The sequence below is a fragment of the Cottoperca gobio genome, chromosome 24 (genome assembly GCF_900634415.1).
Source record: "Cottoperca gobio chromosome 24, fCotGob3.1, whole genome shotgun sequence".
NCBI lineage: Eukaryota > Metazoa > Chordata > Actinopteri > Perciformes > Bovichtidae > Cottoperca > Cottoperca gobio.
In genome coordinates, this window is record NC_041378.1 from 653,491 (window position 1) to 665,704 (window position 12,214).

Consider the following 12,214-nt stretch of genomic DNA (forward strand, 5'->3'; position numbering starts at 1 on the left):
AGTTAACTATTGATGTGGGTGATGAAATGGGATTTAAAGATGGATGATAAAGTGTAAGTTTCATGTCCCTACGACCTTCCTATCAAAGGTTATTCACAAAAAATCGAATTAGTCCTTGTTATCACCCCATATCCTACTCTAACCCCAACCCTAACCCAGATCAAGTGGGCACCCAAAAATGTTCACAATAGACATACACCATTAGATTCCAAATGGCCTGAAACGCGCTCATAACCACCTCCCCAAGTGACCCCCTAGTGCACCAGTCACTTGACTGGTTCTGGCTGTGGAATCCTGCTGCCCCCTATTCCCCCCTACTGGCTCCTGGCCACCTCCCACAGGAAGTTATTCCAGAAAATCTACTTCCAGATGTCGTTTACTATCACTTCCCGTCGTCGCACAGGAAGGAGCTTGGCACCGTTGGATTCGCAATACCCCAAAATGGGGGAGCATGACTTGGTTTCAAGTGTCTACGACCTTCCCTAACACCTAACCCTGGGTGTTATATTGTCATATTTTCAGATCGAATGGGTCCTCTATAAATGTATGCTAATGAAGGAGAGTAAATATTAGACACATAACTACAACACAAGCAGAGGCTCAAAATGAACCATAGAAGTAGGAAATAGTCAAACAGCTAAAGTCATCTCAAATAAACTTGACATTTCTTGCATCACATCGCACAGGTGTTTCTGTTGTTCCGACTCACCAACAAGCTGAATTTGAGCTTCATCAAAACTAAATGTTCCTTCTTTCCTCTGGAGTTTTGTTGGTTCCACCAATGCAGTCAACAGCAACACAACACATCACTACTACCACCATCTACTGTTATCAGATCAGTTTAACACCCGCTGACACAAACATGAGGAAAACTGTTGCTTACGTTACCTTCTGATGCTGAAAACAATCTGCATCAAGCTGATGAGTGAAGGTGAAATGAATCAGCAGCTTCAACCAGGAAACCAACCAGAGAAAGAACAAACATGTAACTCCCAGCAGGAGGTTTTCACAGCTCTATTGATTCACATACAGTCTCAACTCTCTGTATTCACCTTCAACTGAAATATGATCACAGAGCAGCTCTGAACTTTGGAATGAACAACCTGCTGAAGTCAAACATTAATAGACAGCATAAAACTTTATTAGTTGGATCATAAAGGTCTGTATCAGGGTGGGGTTAAGGGGAGGACCCAAACGCAGTACACAGGATGAGAGCGATAACAAAAGGCTTTATTTAACAAAGCTGAAATGCAAAATGGGTATAAAGCAGAAAGTGGAAAAACAGAAAGCCAGGATCATGGCAGACCCGGCAGGATCAGGGGTCTGGGGGAGAACTGGAACAGGGGACTCGCCGGCTGGATCAGGGGTCTGCTGCGGCTCGGCAGGAGGATCAGATGACTGTCTTTAGGACAGTGTTCAGGAGGACAAAATGTTTACGAGGATAGTGTGTGTGCGTATTTTTATGTAGAGGATATATGAGGACCGTGTGTCTGTGAGGACAGTGTGATCGTCTATAGTGTGTACATGAACAGTAGTTTGTATAAGTACAGTTTCTTTCTCACAGTGTTTATGAGGACAGCATGATTCTCTACTTTGTGCTACACTTTAAATTTTTCAGAGGATAAAAGTTTGTAACGAACAATTTAACATTTAGATTTATATTTGTAAAAACATGTTGCACTCTTATGGACATCGACTCTGTTTTTTGTCTTTAAACTTTATTGAACTCATTAACAATCACCACAGACAGTATTAGCAGCTTCATGCTGCTCCAAAGAAAATGTCATTAAAGTATCAAAGTCAACAGTTTGTACACAACAAGCCCTGAGGAAATCATTTCACCATTTCTTATAAAATAACATCTGTGACAGTAAAGACACAATCAGTGAACCAATGTAAACCAAAGTGAAGCCTCGTCCACCACCAACATCTAAACCACAGGACTGGAAGGTGTTTCCTCCTACAGACGACACAGAGACACTGAGGAGTCAGATAACCCGAGCATAAACCCAAACCCAGGATGAAGAGGTTCAGTGAAGGTGGTGCTGAAGGTGTGGAGGTGGATCAGTGTGTCAGAGGAGACTCTGAAGAAGGACAGAGACCCAGCAGGACAATCCACATACACTGCTACTCTACCAGAGGGAGGGGAGGGGGAGGGGGAGGAGGAGGGGGGAGGGAGGTGTTTTACTATCTTATTGTGTTTGACAAAGTAACCACCATCAATGCAGAGAATACTCCAGGACTGATCATTACGTCCAAACCCATGGTCATCACTGTCTCCTCTCCTGCTGATTCCTCTGTAAGTCACTGCTACCTCAACTAATCCTCTCCACTCAACCTCCCAGTAACAGCGACCAGTCAGAGCGGTTCTACACAGCAGCTGATGACAGAAGATAAATCCCTCTGGATGATCAGGATATGGCTGCTCCTCCACACGTGTCACCTTCCTGTTGTTGTTGGACACTTTGAGCTCTCTGTGTGCTGTGTTTGTGTCCAGTGTGAGTTCACAAGAGTCTGATGGGAGAAGAAGACACAACACAGCAGCAATTTATCATCAGACACATGTGAAGACTTTATTCTTTGTTTGTGTACTCATGTTGTTCTTGTCTATAAAGTTTAAAGATGACACATGTTGCTCTGGAATTCTCTGCCTCCACACATCAAACAGTCTGACTCCATTACGACTTTCAAATCCCACCTCAAAACCCACCTGTTTAAACTGGCCTACTCACTCTAACACACAATCAACTTGTTATCACAGATCGTCCTTTTACTCCGTCACTCCACACTCTTGTCTTGCTTATTTTATCTATGTCGGTTTGACTAATTTGTTTTACGTCTTTGTTTTAGCTGTTTTAACTTTTAAATGCACTGTAAGGCGACCTTGGGTGTCCTGAAAGGCACCTCTAAATAAAATGTATTATTATTATTATTATTATTATTTAGTTTGAATGAATAAATACCACAACCATCATCTTTGTATTTACAGAGAAACTGAGTGATCCACACTTACACTTCTTCAGTCCAGGTGTTAACCTCTGCTCTCCACCATGGTCCACCCTGGAGGAAGAAACACAGTCAGAATGGTTTTCTATCCAACATGAGTCCTAACTGCTGTTCAACATGAAGCAGTGATCCTCAGTTTGTCAGAGGGACAGAGACACAGGAGGAAACTCATCTGTGAAGAAGAAGAAGAAGAAAAAGAAGAAGAAGAAGAAGAAGCACTGATCTGCTGTTCTCTTCATGTCCTCCCACATGATGAAACACAATGTGAGACGTTGTCCTCTGCATGTTGTCCCTTAAAATGAGCACTTTGACCAGCGTTCACACATGAACAACTAAACAGTTTACTGTCCTCAGATCAGTCCAACCACAAGTCTTCATCTCATCTGAGTCATTATGTGTTGAAACAGAGGGTGTTTCACACGACACATGGTAAACACCTACAGACGGAACATTCTTCATCTTTGGTTTGGGAAATGAAACTGACTTGACTTTCAAAAAAGGATTGTATTTCAAGGTCAATATTAAGGGAACTTTTTCAAATCAACAAAAAAATAATGCTGTTAGCTGTTAGCTGTTAAATAAACCCCCCCCCCCTTGTCTTGTCCGGTTCGTACATGTTCATGTGTCATGAGTCTCGTCGATTGATCAGGTCAGGTTTAATCAAGTTTAGTTTGTTCCATGTGCCTCATTGTTAGAGTCTTTGTTTTGTATTTAGATTTTGATATCCTCTTATAGAGTCATCTTTTGTTTTGTACTTTGTTTCATTCTTTGTTCTCCTCGTGACTGATAATTTATTTTGATGCTTTGTTTGTTAATCTTCCTTGTGAGCGCTATGGTTTAGTACTTTGTTTTTTCAGTAAAGTATTTTATGTTGTTACTTTACATCTGTCTCGGAGTTGTGCTTTTTTGAGTTCACCAATCTTGTAACCGAGTTCCCTTACTCACAGTTTAGATAGCATTTGTTTGGCCACTTTGATAATTTGACATCATTTTGTTCATGATGACAGGACAGAGCGGAAAGATTGAATTAAGAGAAATTAGAGGCACCTGCAGTCTGTGAGCTCCTGTGGTCTGTCCATACCTGAGAGTGTCCAGTCTCCAGTGCGGATCCTCCAGTACAGCAGACAGCAGCTTCGCTCCTGAGTCTCCTGGATGATTGTAGCTGAGGTCCAGCTCTCTCAGATGGGAGGGGTTGGAGCTCAGAGCCGAGGCCAATGAAGCACAGCCTTCCTTTGTGATCAAACAGCCTGACAGACTGGAATAAGGAAAGCACCGTAAAATCATGTGTTTTAAAAAATAATGTCAGCAGGAAAATCCATCGGATGTTTGGAAGCATGATGAGCATTTAAAAGAACAACTGTTTAAAAACAGCCGAATACTGACCTGAGAGTTTCCAGTGTACAGTGTGGACTCTCCAGTCCAGCAGAAATCAGCTTCACTCCTGAATCCTGCAGGTTGTTGTTAGTCAGGTCCAGCTCTCTCAGACTAGAGGACTGAGAGCTGAGAACTGAGGATAGATCTTCACAGCTTCTCTCTGAGAGGTTACAACCACTGAGCCTAAAAAGTAATTTTAGTCAGCCAATTTAATAATTAATATATGAAAAAAAAAGATCTCAGGGGGCCATGCTTTTAAAACAGCTTTACACTAACATGAGAGTTTCCAGTGTACAGTGTAGACTCTCCAGTCCAGCAGACAGCAGCGTCACCCCTGAGTCTCCTGGATGATTGTAGTTGAGGTCCAGCTCTCTCAGATGGGAGGAGTTGGAGCTCAGAGCTGAGGTCAGAGAAGCACAGCCTTCCTCTGTGATCAAACAGCCTGACAGACTGGAATAAGGAAAGCACCATAAAATCAAGTGTTTTAGAAAATAATGTCAGCATTAAAATCCTTCAGATGTTTGGACGCAGGATGAGCATTTAAAATAACAACAGTTTAAAAATAGCTGAATATTGACCCAATAGATTCTAGTGTACAGTGTGGACTCTCCAGTCCAGCAGACAGCAGCGTCACTCCTGAATCCAGCAGGTTGTTGTTACTCAAGTCCAGCTCTCTCAGACTAGAGGACTGAGAGCTGAGAACTGAGGACAGAGCTTCACAGCTTCTCTCTGAGAGGTCACAGCCGCTGAGCCTAAAAAGGAATTTTAGTCCGCCAATTCAATAATTAAAATATGAAACAAAAGAGCTCAGTGGGCCATGCTTTAAAACAGCTTTACACTAACCTGAGAATTTCCAGTGTACAGTGTGGACTCTCTAGTCCAGCAGACAGCAAATTCACTCCTAAATCCTGCAGGTTGTTGTTACTCAGGTCCAGCTCTCTCAGACTAGAGGACTGGGAGCTGAGAACTGAGGACAGAGCTTCACAGCTTCTCTCTGAGAGGTTACAGCCACTCAGCCTGAAGGATTGGTGAAACAAACACAAATGTTGAATTTCTCATTTATTAAACACAAACGTATATTATTCCTGTGTATATATAAAAACTAAATACTGCAAAAGCTGCTAGCTACTGATCTAGTGACCAATCCACCTACAGAGCTTTGTTGGAGGCTTTGACCACTGGCAGCAGCCTCAGAAGAGCCTCCTCTGAAGCACAGTATTTCTTCAGGTCAAATAAATCCAAATCTTTTCCTGATGACAGTAAGATGAAGATCAGAGCTGACCACTGAGCAGGAGACAGTTTATCTGTGGAGAGACTTCCTGATCTCAGGTACTGTTGGATGTCTACCTCAAGAGAACAATCATTCAGTTCATTCAGACAGTGGAACAGGTTGATGCTTCTTTCCGGAGACAGATCCTTACTGATCTTCTTCTTGATGTACTGGACTGTTTCCTGATTGGTCTGTGAGCCACTTCCTGTCTTTGTCAGCAGAACTCGTAGAAGAGTCTGATTGGTCTGCAGTGAAAGACCCAGCAGAAAACGAAGGAACAAGTCCAGATGTCCGTTTGGACTCTGCAAGGCCTTGTCCACAGCACTCTGGTAGAGCGGTGTCCCTCCAAATATTTTATTCCACAAATTTACTTCTGACAGCAGATTGACACCAGAGGTGAAGAATGTTAGATGGACATGAAGAGCAGCCAGAAACTCCTGAACGCTCAGATGGACGAAGAAGAACACTGGGATATTGTGCATTCCTCTCACCTCTTTAAAGACCTGTGTGAACACTCCTGAGTACACGGAGGCTGCTTTGATATCAATGCCACAGTCTGTCAGGTCGGATTCATAGAAGCTCAGGTGACCTTTCTGCAGCTGCTCAAAAGCCAGTTTTCCCAGAGACTCAATTGTCTCCAAGTATGGATTTGTCTCAGCCCCTCCTTTATACTTGACGTTCTTCACTTTGGACTGAACCTCCAGGAAGTGGATGTACATCTCAGTCAGGGTCTTGGGCAGCTCTGCGGTTTTCAACACCTCCCCCAGAACATTGGCAGTGATCCAGCAGAAGACTGGGATATGGCACATGATGTGGAGGCTTCGTGATGTCTTGATGTGGGAGATGATTGTGTCGGCCTGCTCCTCATCTCTGAATCTCTTCCTGAAGTACTGCTCCTTCTGTGGGTCAGTGAACCCTCTGACCTCTGTCACCATGCCCACACAATCAGGAGGGATCTGATTGGCTGCTGCAGGTCGTGTGGTTATCCAGAGGTGAGCAGAGGGAAGCAGTTTCCCCCTGATGAGGTTTGTCAGCAGCACATCCACTGAAGTGGACTCTGTAACATCAGTCAGGATCTCGTTGTTGTGGAAGTCTAGAGGAAGTCGACACTCATCCAGACCGTCAAAGATGAACACAACCGGGAACTGTTCAAACCTGCAGATTCCTGCGTCTTTGGTTTCAGTAAAGAAGTGATGGACAAGCTCCACCAAGCTGAACCTTTTCTCCTTCAGCAAATTCAGCTCTCTGAAAGGGAAGGGAAATGTGAATTGTATGTCCTGGTTGGCCTTGTCTTCAGCCCAGTCCAGAGTGAACTTCTGTGTTAAGACTGTTTTCCCAATGCCAGCCACTCCCTTTGTCATCACTGCTCTGATTGGTTTATCTCTTCCAGGTGAGGCTTTAAAGATGTCTTCTTGTCTGATTGTTGTCTCTGGTCTGTATGGTTTCCTGCCTGCTGTTTCAATCTGTCTGATCTCATGTTCTATGTTGAGTTTTTCAGTCTCTTCCATTGTGATGTAGATCTCCGTGTAACATTCATTTATATTGGAATCTAGAATTGTTTCCTTCAGCTTTGATTTGAGTTTAGCTTGGCACTCAGCAAGAATATCTGCAGGAATAAAAAATAAATGACACAATTCAGAGGATACAACAATTAACATGAAAGACACATGGAAACATTTCCTCCTAATTGTACACATTTCTGACAAAATACTAGATTATTCTCCTTGGATCAAGACACTGTTTGTCACATATTTGTTTGTAGCTAGCCAAAATATTGTCCTTGATAACAATTCATTATCATCCCAGAGTAAACAGTCCACTGTTACCATGTACCATGGCCCTAAACCTGTTGGTGCTGACTCTTATCCCTGCTGCTTGGAGATGAGGCACAATCTTGGCAGAGCCCAACACCACCACTTCAACTATACAGGGAATTGAATGGCTCTTAGTAATTGTCCCAGTGCTGCAAACTTCTGCAGTCACCTACCATCCACAAGGTACGCTGTGGAGGACAGTTATAAGCCATTTGTCCATAAAACACAATGGATGGGTCACAGTTAATGACTAGGATGGAATCTGAAATGGTCCTCCTGAATCTGAGGTTCTGCTAGAGGCTCCTTTAAAACACCTTTGCATGAACAATCCCAGTGAGGATGTGCAAAGTGCTACTCTGATATTTGGAGCATACCTTTTAAAAAATGGAAAATAACACTGCCAATCCACAGGCACTGTCTGTGACCTCTGTGCAACATTGAAGAGGCATGTCAATCACAACAGCCCCAAAATGTCCAGTCTTATGTGAGGACAAATCTAAACAACCCCTGGCTCCTTGTCACTGTGGGCCTTCCTGATAACCACTGTGATCTCTGCCAGAGAGATGAAACACTCTTCTCCAAACCGTTCAGCAGTGCCTTCTGTACAGAGTGTGTATCAGTTTGATTCAACAAGTCCTCAAACTGTCTGACAATATCCTGGGACTGAGTCAGCAGTTAACCTCCCCTATGGAAAACAGCCTGGGTTAATCCATGACTCCCCCTCCCGAGTTACTGTTTGACAGGACCTTTTCTGAGCCTCCCAACACCCACTAGCTGTTTCAGCAGTTTCCTGGGCCATTCGAGCACAAAAAGACACTTTTGCAGCATCCTTCACCACTGCTGCCTCCGCAACACAGTCTGTACAAATTGCCTACTTGTATTGTCCCACCAGAAGAAACTATTCCAGAGGTGGGAGTTGAAGACCTCGCAGACAAGAGCATGACTATCACAGAAGTCTAATAAAAACACCTCTGAGGTTTAAATCAGGCAAGCTGCTCCTCCCTTCATCTCCTCGCTGTTGCTCACATGAGTGTTGACGTCCCCAGCATAACTTCTGTATATATCACTGGTTGGCGCTCGGACCCCGAAGCTGTGTCTCAATTCAGTGGCTGCAGCCTTCGAAGGCTGCATTTGTAGACCGATTACGTCACAGCAGCCGCGACAGGTCTGTCCCATTTAGGAGACTCCTTCAAATGCAGCTGACAAACGCGGCCTTCTTTTCCTGGATTTAGAGGATACATCTGAACCCTCCAAAGACCGCAAAGGCTGCGTCCTGCAAAGGCTACGTCCTCCAAAGGCTGCAGCATGAATTGAGCACAGCAATGTCCTCTCGTTTTCCTGCGAGCCAAATAGCAACGCATTTGACCCTTAGATCCAGCAGTTTCCCTAATCCATGCAAGCTGCTTCCCAGATTACTGATCTACGACCAATTGCCTTGGGAGACCCTGCCAGAGGCTATTGAACCTGACCAAACAGCTTCCAGGGGGTATCTAAACCCCTCCATCGTGTAAAGGTGGGGATTCTCTGAGGGGTATGTCTTGATATCAGGAGGGCAAATTCAATTCATGTATCTGTTATCATTGTCATGTGAACTACCTGACTACAGTTTAAAAACATGATGCGTGATTATTTAAAATACGTAAATTCAATCTTTGTAATATTCCTTTTTAATGACCCACCTGTAGGTTCTGATGTTGTCTTTGATAAAATCATTGCTAGATTATTCTGGCCTATTTTCCCCAAAACTATTAACGTCACTTTAATAGTGTTTATGCAATAGTTCTGAACCATCTGATCCACCGTGTCCACCCGGTCTGCATCCTCTAGTCGACTCTTTGGGATTGCTGGGAAGCCTTCTAGTTCCCCTGGCAGCTGCAGGAACCACTTGAATGTTTTAAAGTCCTCTGCTCCCAACTCTTCTAAAGTTTTCAAGAGGACCGCTTTAGGTGTCGACATCTTTTCTCCCTGCAGAGATCTAAAAGATACCAAAAGAAAATCTTCATCTTATAGAACAATACATTAAATGTGAAAAAATAACTGAAAGATAGTTCAGTAAAAACACCTTCACTGGAACAGTTAGGCGACGACCGCAGCTACTCAGTTACTGGAGGAATCAGTGCAACCCTGAATGACATCTCATATGAACCTCTGACCTTAAACACAAAAGATGCATTCTGAGATATAACCGTTTATGAAAGTGAAAATATAATACGGCCTTACAGCCTTTACAGAGTTATAATTATCTTTTAATATATATATTAGCTTTTATTCTGAATGTCAGATGTGTATTTCACAAGTTGTTTGCGCAGTTATAAAAAGAAGAATTCATCATTTCATAATAAAACCTTTGCAGTATAAGTTTGAGAGTAGATAGCTCGCTCCCTAAACTTTGTGTGAATGAATATATATCAGTGACTGTACATGTATGAATCTGTACATGAAAAGAAACACTGCAGTAGTGATGTCACAATACCAGAAATGTAGTAGTCGATACCAATACCAGTTAGTTCCCAGTCTTTTAATTATAATTATAAATGATTCAGTTATTAACTCCATGAATTTAAAATGCATCAATTACATTAATTCTTTAAAAAGCATTATACTGTTGAAGGAGGTCAAAAGATGAGGACGTGAACTTTCAGCTTTATTCACCATTTCAACTAAATCCCTGAAGTTGCTGGTTACATCTGGAGTTAAGTCGACTCCATAACATCTGCACTTACTTTACTTTTCTCTGCTCATCACTCATGTAATCAAGTGAAGTGAAATATTCTTATGATTGACTCCTATGACTGATGTACTGAATGTGTGTTCATTGTGAGCTCTCTGCAGAACGTGTGCAGGTGTGTAGAGATTGGGGCAGGAAGTTCAGACGTCACTTTCAGAATGATGCGTGTAGAAGTGGATTTAAACCTGAACATACAGGGTAACAAAGACAGCTCAGGGCCGCTGCTCTTTATGCCTACATATAAAAAGTCTGAAGGATCTTCTGGGGGCTTCGCTTCCTGTTTCCTTTTCCACCGGGCTCAGGCCCAAGGGCCATGGAGTCATTTGGCCCCTGTTTCATGTTACTACGTCTGGTTAGAAAGTCAAACGACTACAGAGACACCAAAGAGACAGAACTAGTACAAGACGACTCACTCCACGAAAACAGCTACAAAGACTTGCAGAATTACAACACAATCATAAATACGTGTTTCTACAAAAGGGTGCAGAAGAGCTTTGGGAACCACTCACCTGAAGCAGTTTGCTGAAATATATTAAATATCCAAGAATATATAAGAATAGTTTTCTGATACGTCAGATCAAAGTTACTTTTAAATGTCTCCAGACAATAACATAATACATAGAGTATATACCATAATTATTATTATTGTATGCGTCCATCATTTGTTTGTATTGTATTGTGTGCTGCTGCTCTGGGCTTCAACACACACAGAGCTTTGAGTGTGAATAATGATGGTGGAGTGATTTGAGTGCTGAGCAAATACAGCATGTTGACCACTAAATATATTAGGTACATTGTCACCATTTGTCCAGCACATCCAAAAGTCTCCTCAACTTGTACATCACAAAACATTTTTACGAGCCTACCTCCAACAAAATAACGTTCCCATACAACTAAACTGCATTCTCATTACGTTCTGAGGGAAACAGAGTTTCTCCTAGATACCAGTCGCAGCTTTAAACACGTGGTTAACGTTGTACATGGAAACAAAACTACTTGGTTATGTTTAATAAAAAGGATCATGGTTTGGCTTGAAATAAGTACGTCTGTTACGCAGTTAACTTTAAATACAACCTCCTGATTAAAAAACATATTTGAGAAACAGTGACAATGTAGTTTGGATGTGTGGGAACATCATTTTAGGAGACCAGGTTGATTTTATATGAACCTAAAAATGTGATATTATCTCAGAATCACTTTTCATGCCAAAGTGTTGAACAGCCTCCAAAATATATTTGTTATAATCAAACATTTGGCTGACGACACTCTATTATATCTGCTCAGAATCTGGCAGATCTACCCTCAAATGTATAATCCCAATCTTTAAAAAGCTTCTGAAACACAAGATATTTTCTTCTGTTACAATCCCAATGAATGAGTTCATACAGCCACATGTTTGTAATGTTTAACTCTTGTCACATCCTGAAGAACAAAGTGCATTCTGGGGATTTATGGGTGCAGAGAGAAAATCAACATCTGTGTTTTTAAGTCTTTTAAATCTTTACATTTATCTTTAAATATATATATTGGAAGGTGGCTGTATCTGAGCACTAAACACTTAACTTCAGAGTATTAAGAGTTCAAAATAAAAGCATCTCAGTCACGTTGATCTAAACTGTCAGACCAGTTCAGACACGCCCTGCATTGTTCACTGATGATGTGACAGGACTCATTAGTGCTCATTCCTCTTTATGTCCTCCATCTTTCTTTGTTTCTGAATATATTGCATAGATGACATTTTGCCGCAGACAAAAGTATCTGAATAATGTCCAACCTTTACGTTGCAGTTGCGTCTGAAATGTTTCTAAATGAGAGCAGGTGGTGGGCGCTCCACAGATAGCACTGTCTCCAGGTATAAAACAAGTGTATTCATAAACATTTGATCTCAATGGTATGGAATAATCTGACATGCAACCTCTCATAATATTACCCAATCTGATGTGAATGAATAGCTCGTAAAACTGTAAATGGACCCAGAAAGCTTTGATTTGACGATTAGCAACCGGCAACAATTGACTATCG

General features: G+C 42.1%; 1 protein-coding gene across 1 annotated transcript; it reads right to left on the reverse strand.

The window, feature by feature from the left end:
- Nucleotides 1-1,584: 1,584 nt before the first annotated feature.
- Nucleotides 1,585-7,486, reverse strand: LOC115003869 (NACHT, LRR and PYD domains-containing protein 3-like). The gene is made up of 9 exons (XM_029425814.1): nucleotides 7,477-7,486; nucleotides 5,534-7,256; nucleotides 5,224-5,397; nucleotides 4,959-5,132; nucleotides 4,657-4,830; nucleotides 4,390-4,563; nucleotides 4,088-4,261; nucleotides 3,014-3,060; nucleotides 1,585-2,514 (listed from the first exon to the last, which is right to left on the reverse strand). The coding sequence occupies exons 1-9, from the start codon at nucleotides 7,484-7,486 to the stop codon at nucleotides 1,961-1,963; spliced, it is 3,204 nt and encodes a 1,067-aa protein (XP_029281674.1). The 3' UTR covers nucleotides 1,585-1,960.
- Nucleotides 7,487-12,214: the final 4,728 nt, after the last annotated feature.

What these genes read in the sequence shown, in the direction of transcription:
- LOC115003869 (XM_029425814.1), bottom strand. An exon ending in TGTACACTGGAAACTCTCAT is followed by an intron (nt 4,564 to 4,656) that starts GTTAGTGTAAAG and finishes ATTACTTTTTAG; the next exon opens with GCTCAGTGGTTGTAACCTCT. An exon ending in TGGAGACTGGACACTCTCAG is followed by an intron (nt 3,061 to 4,087) that starts GTATGGACAGAC and finishes TTCTTCCTCCAG; the next exon opens with GGTGGACCATGGTGGAGAGC.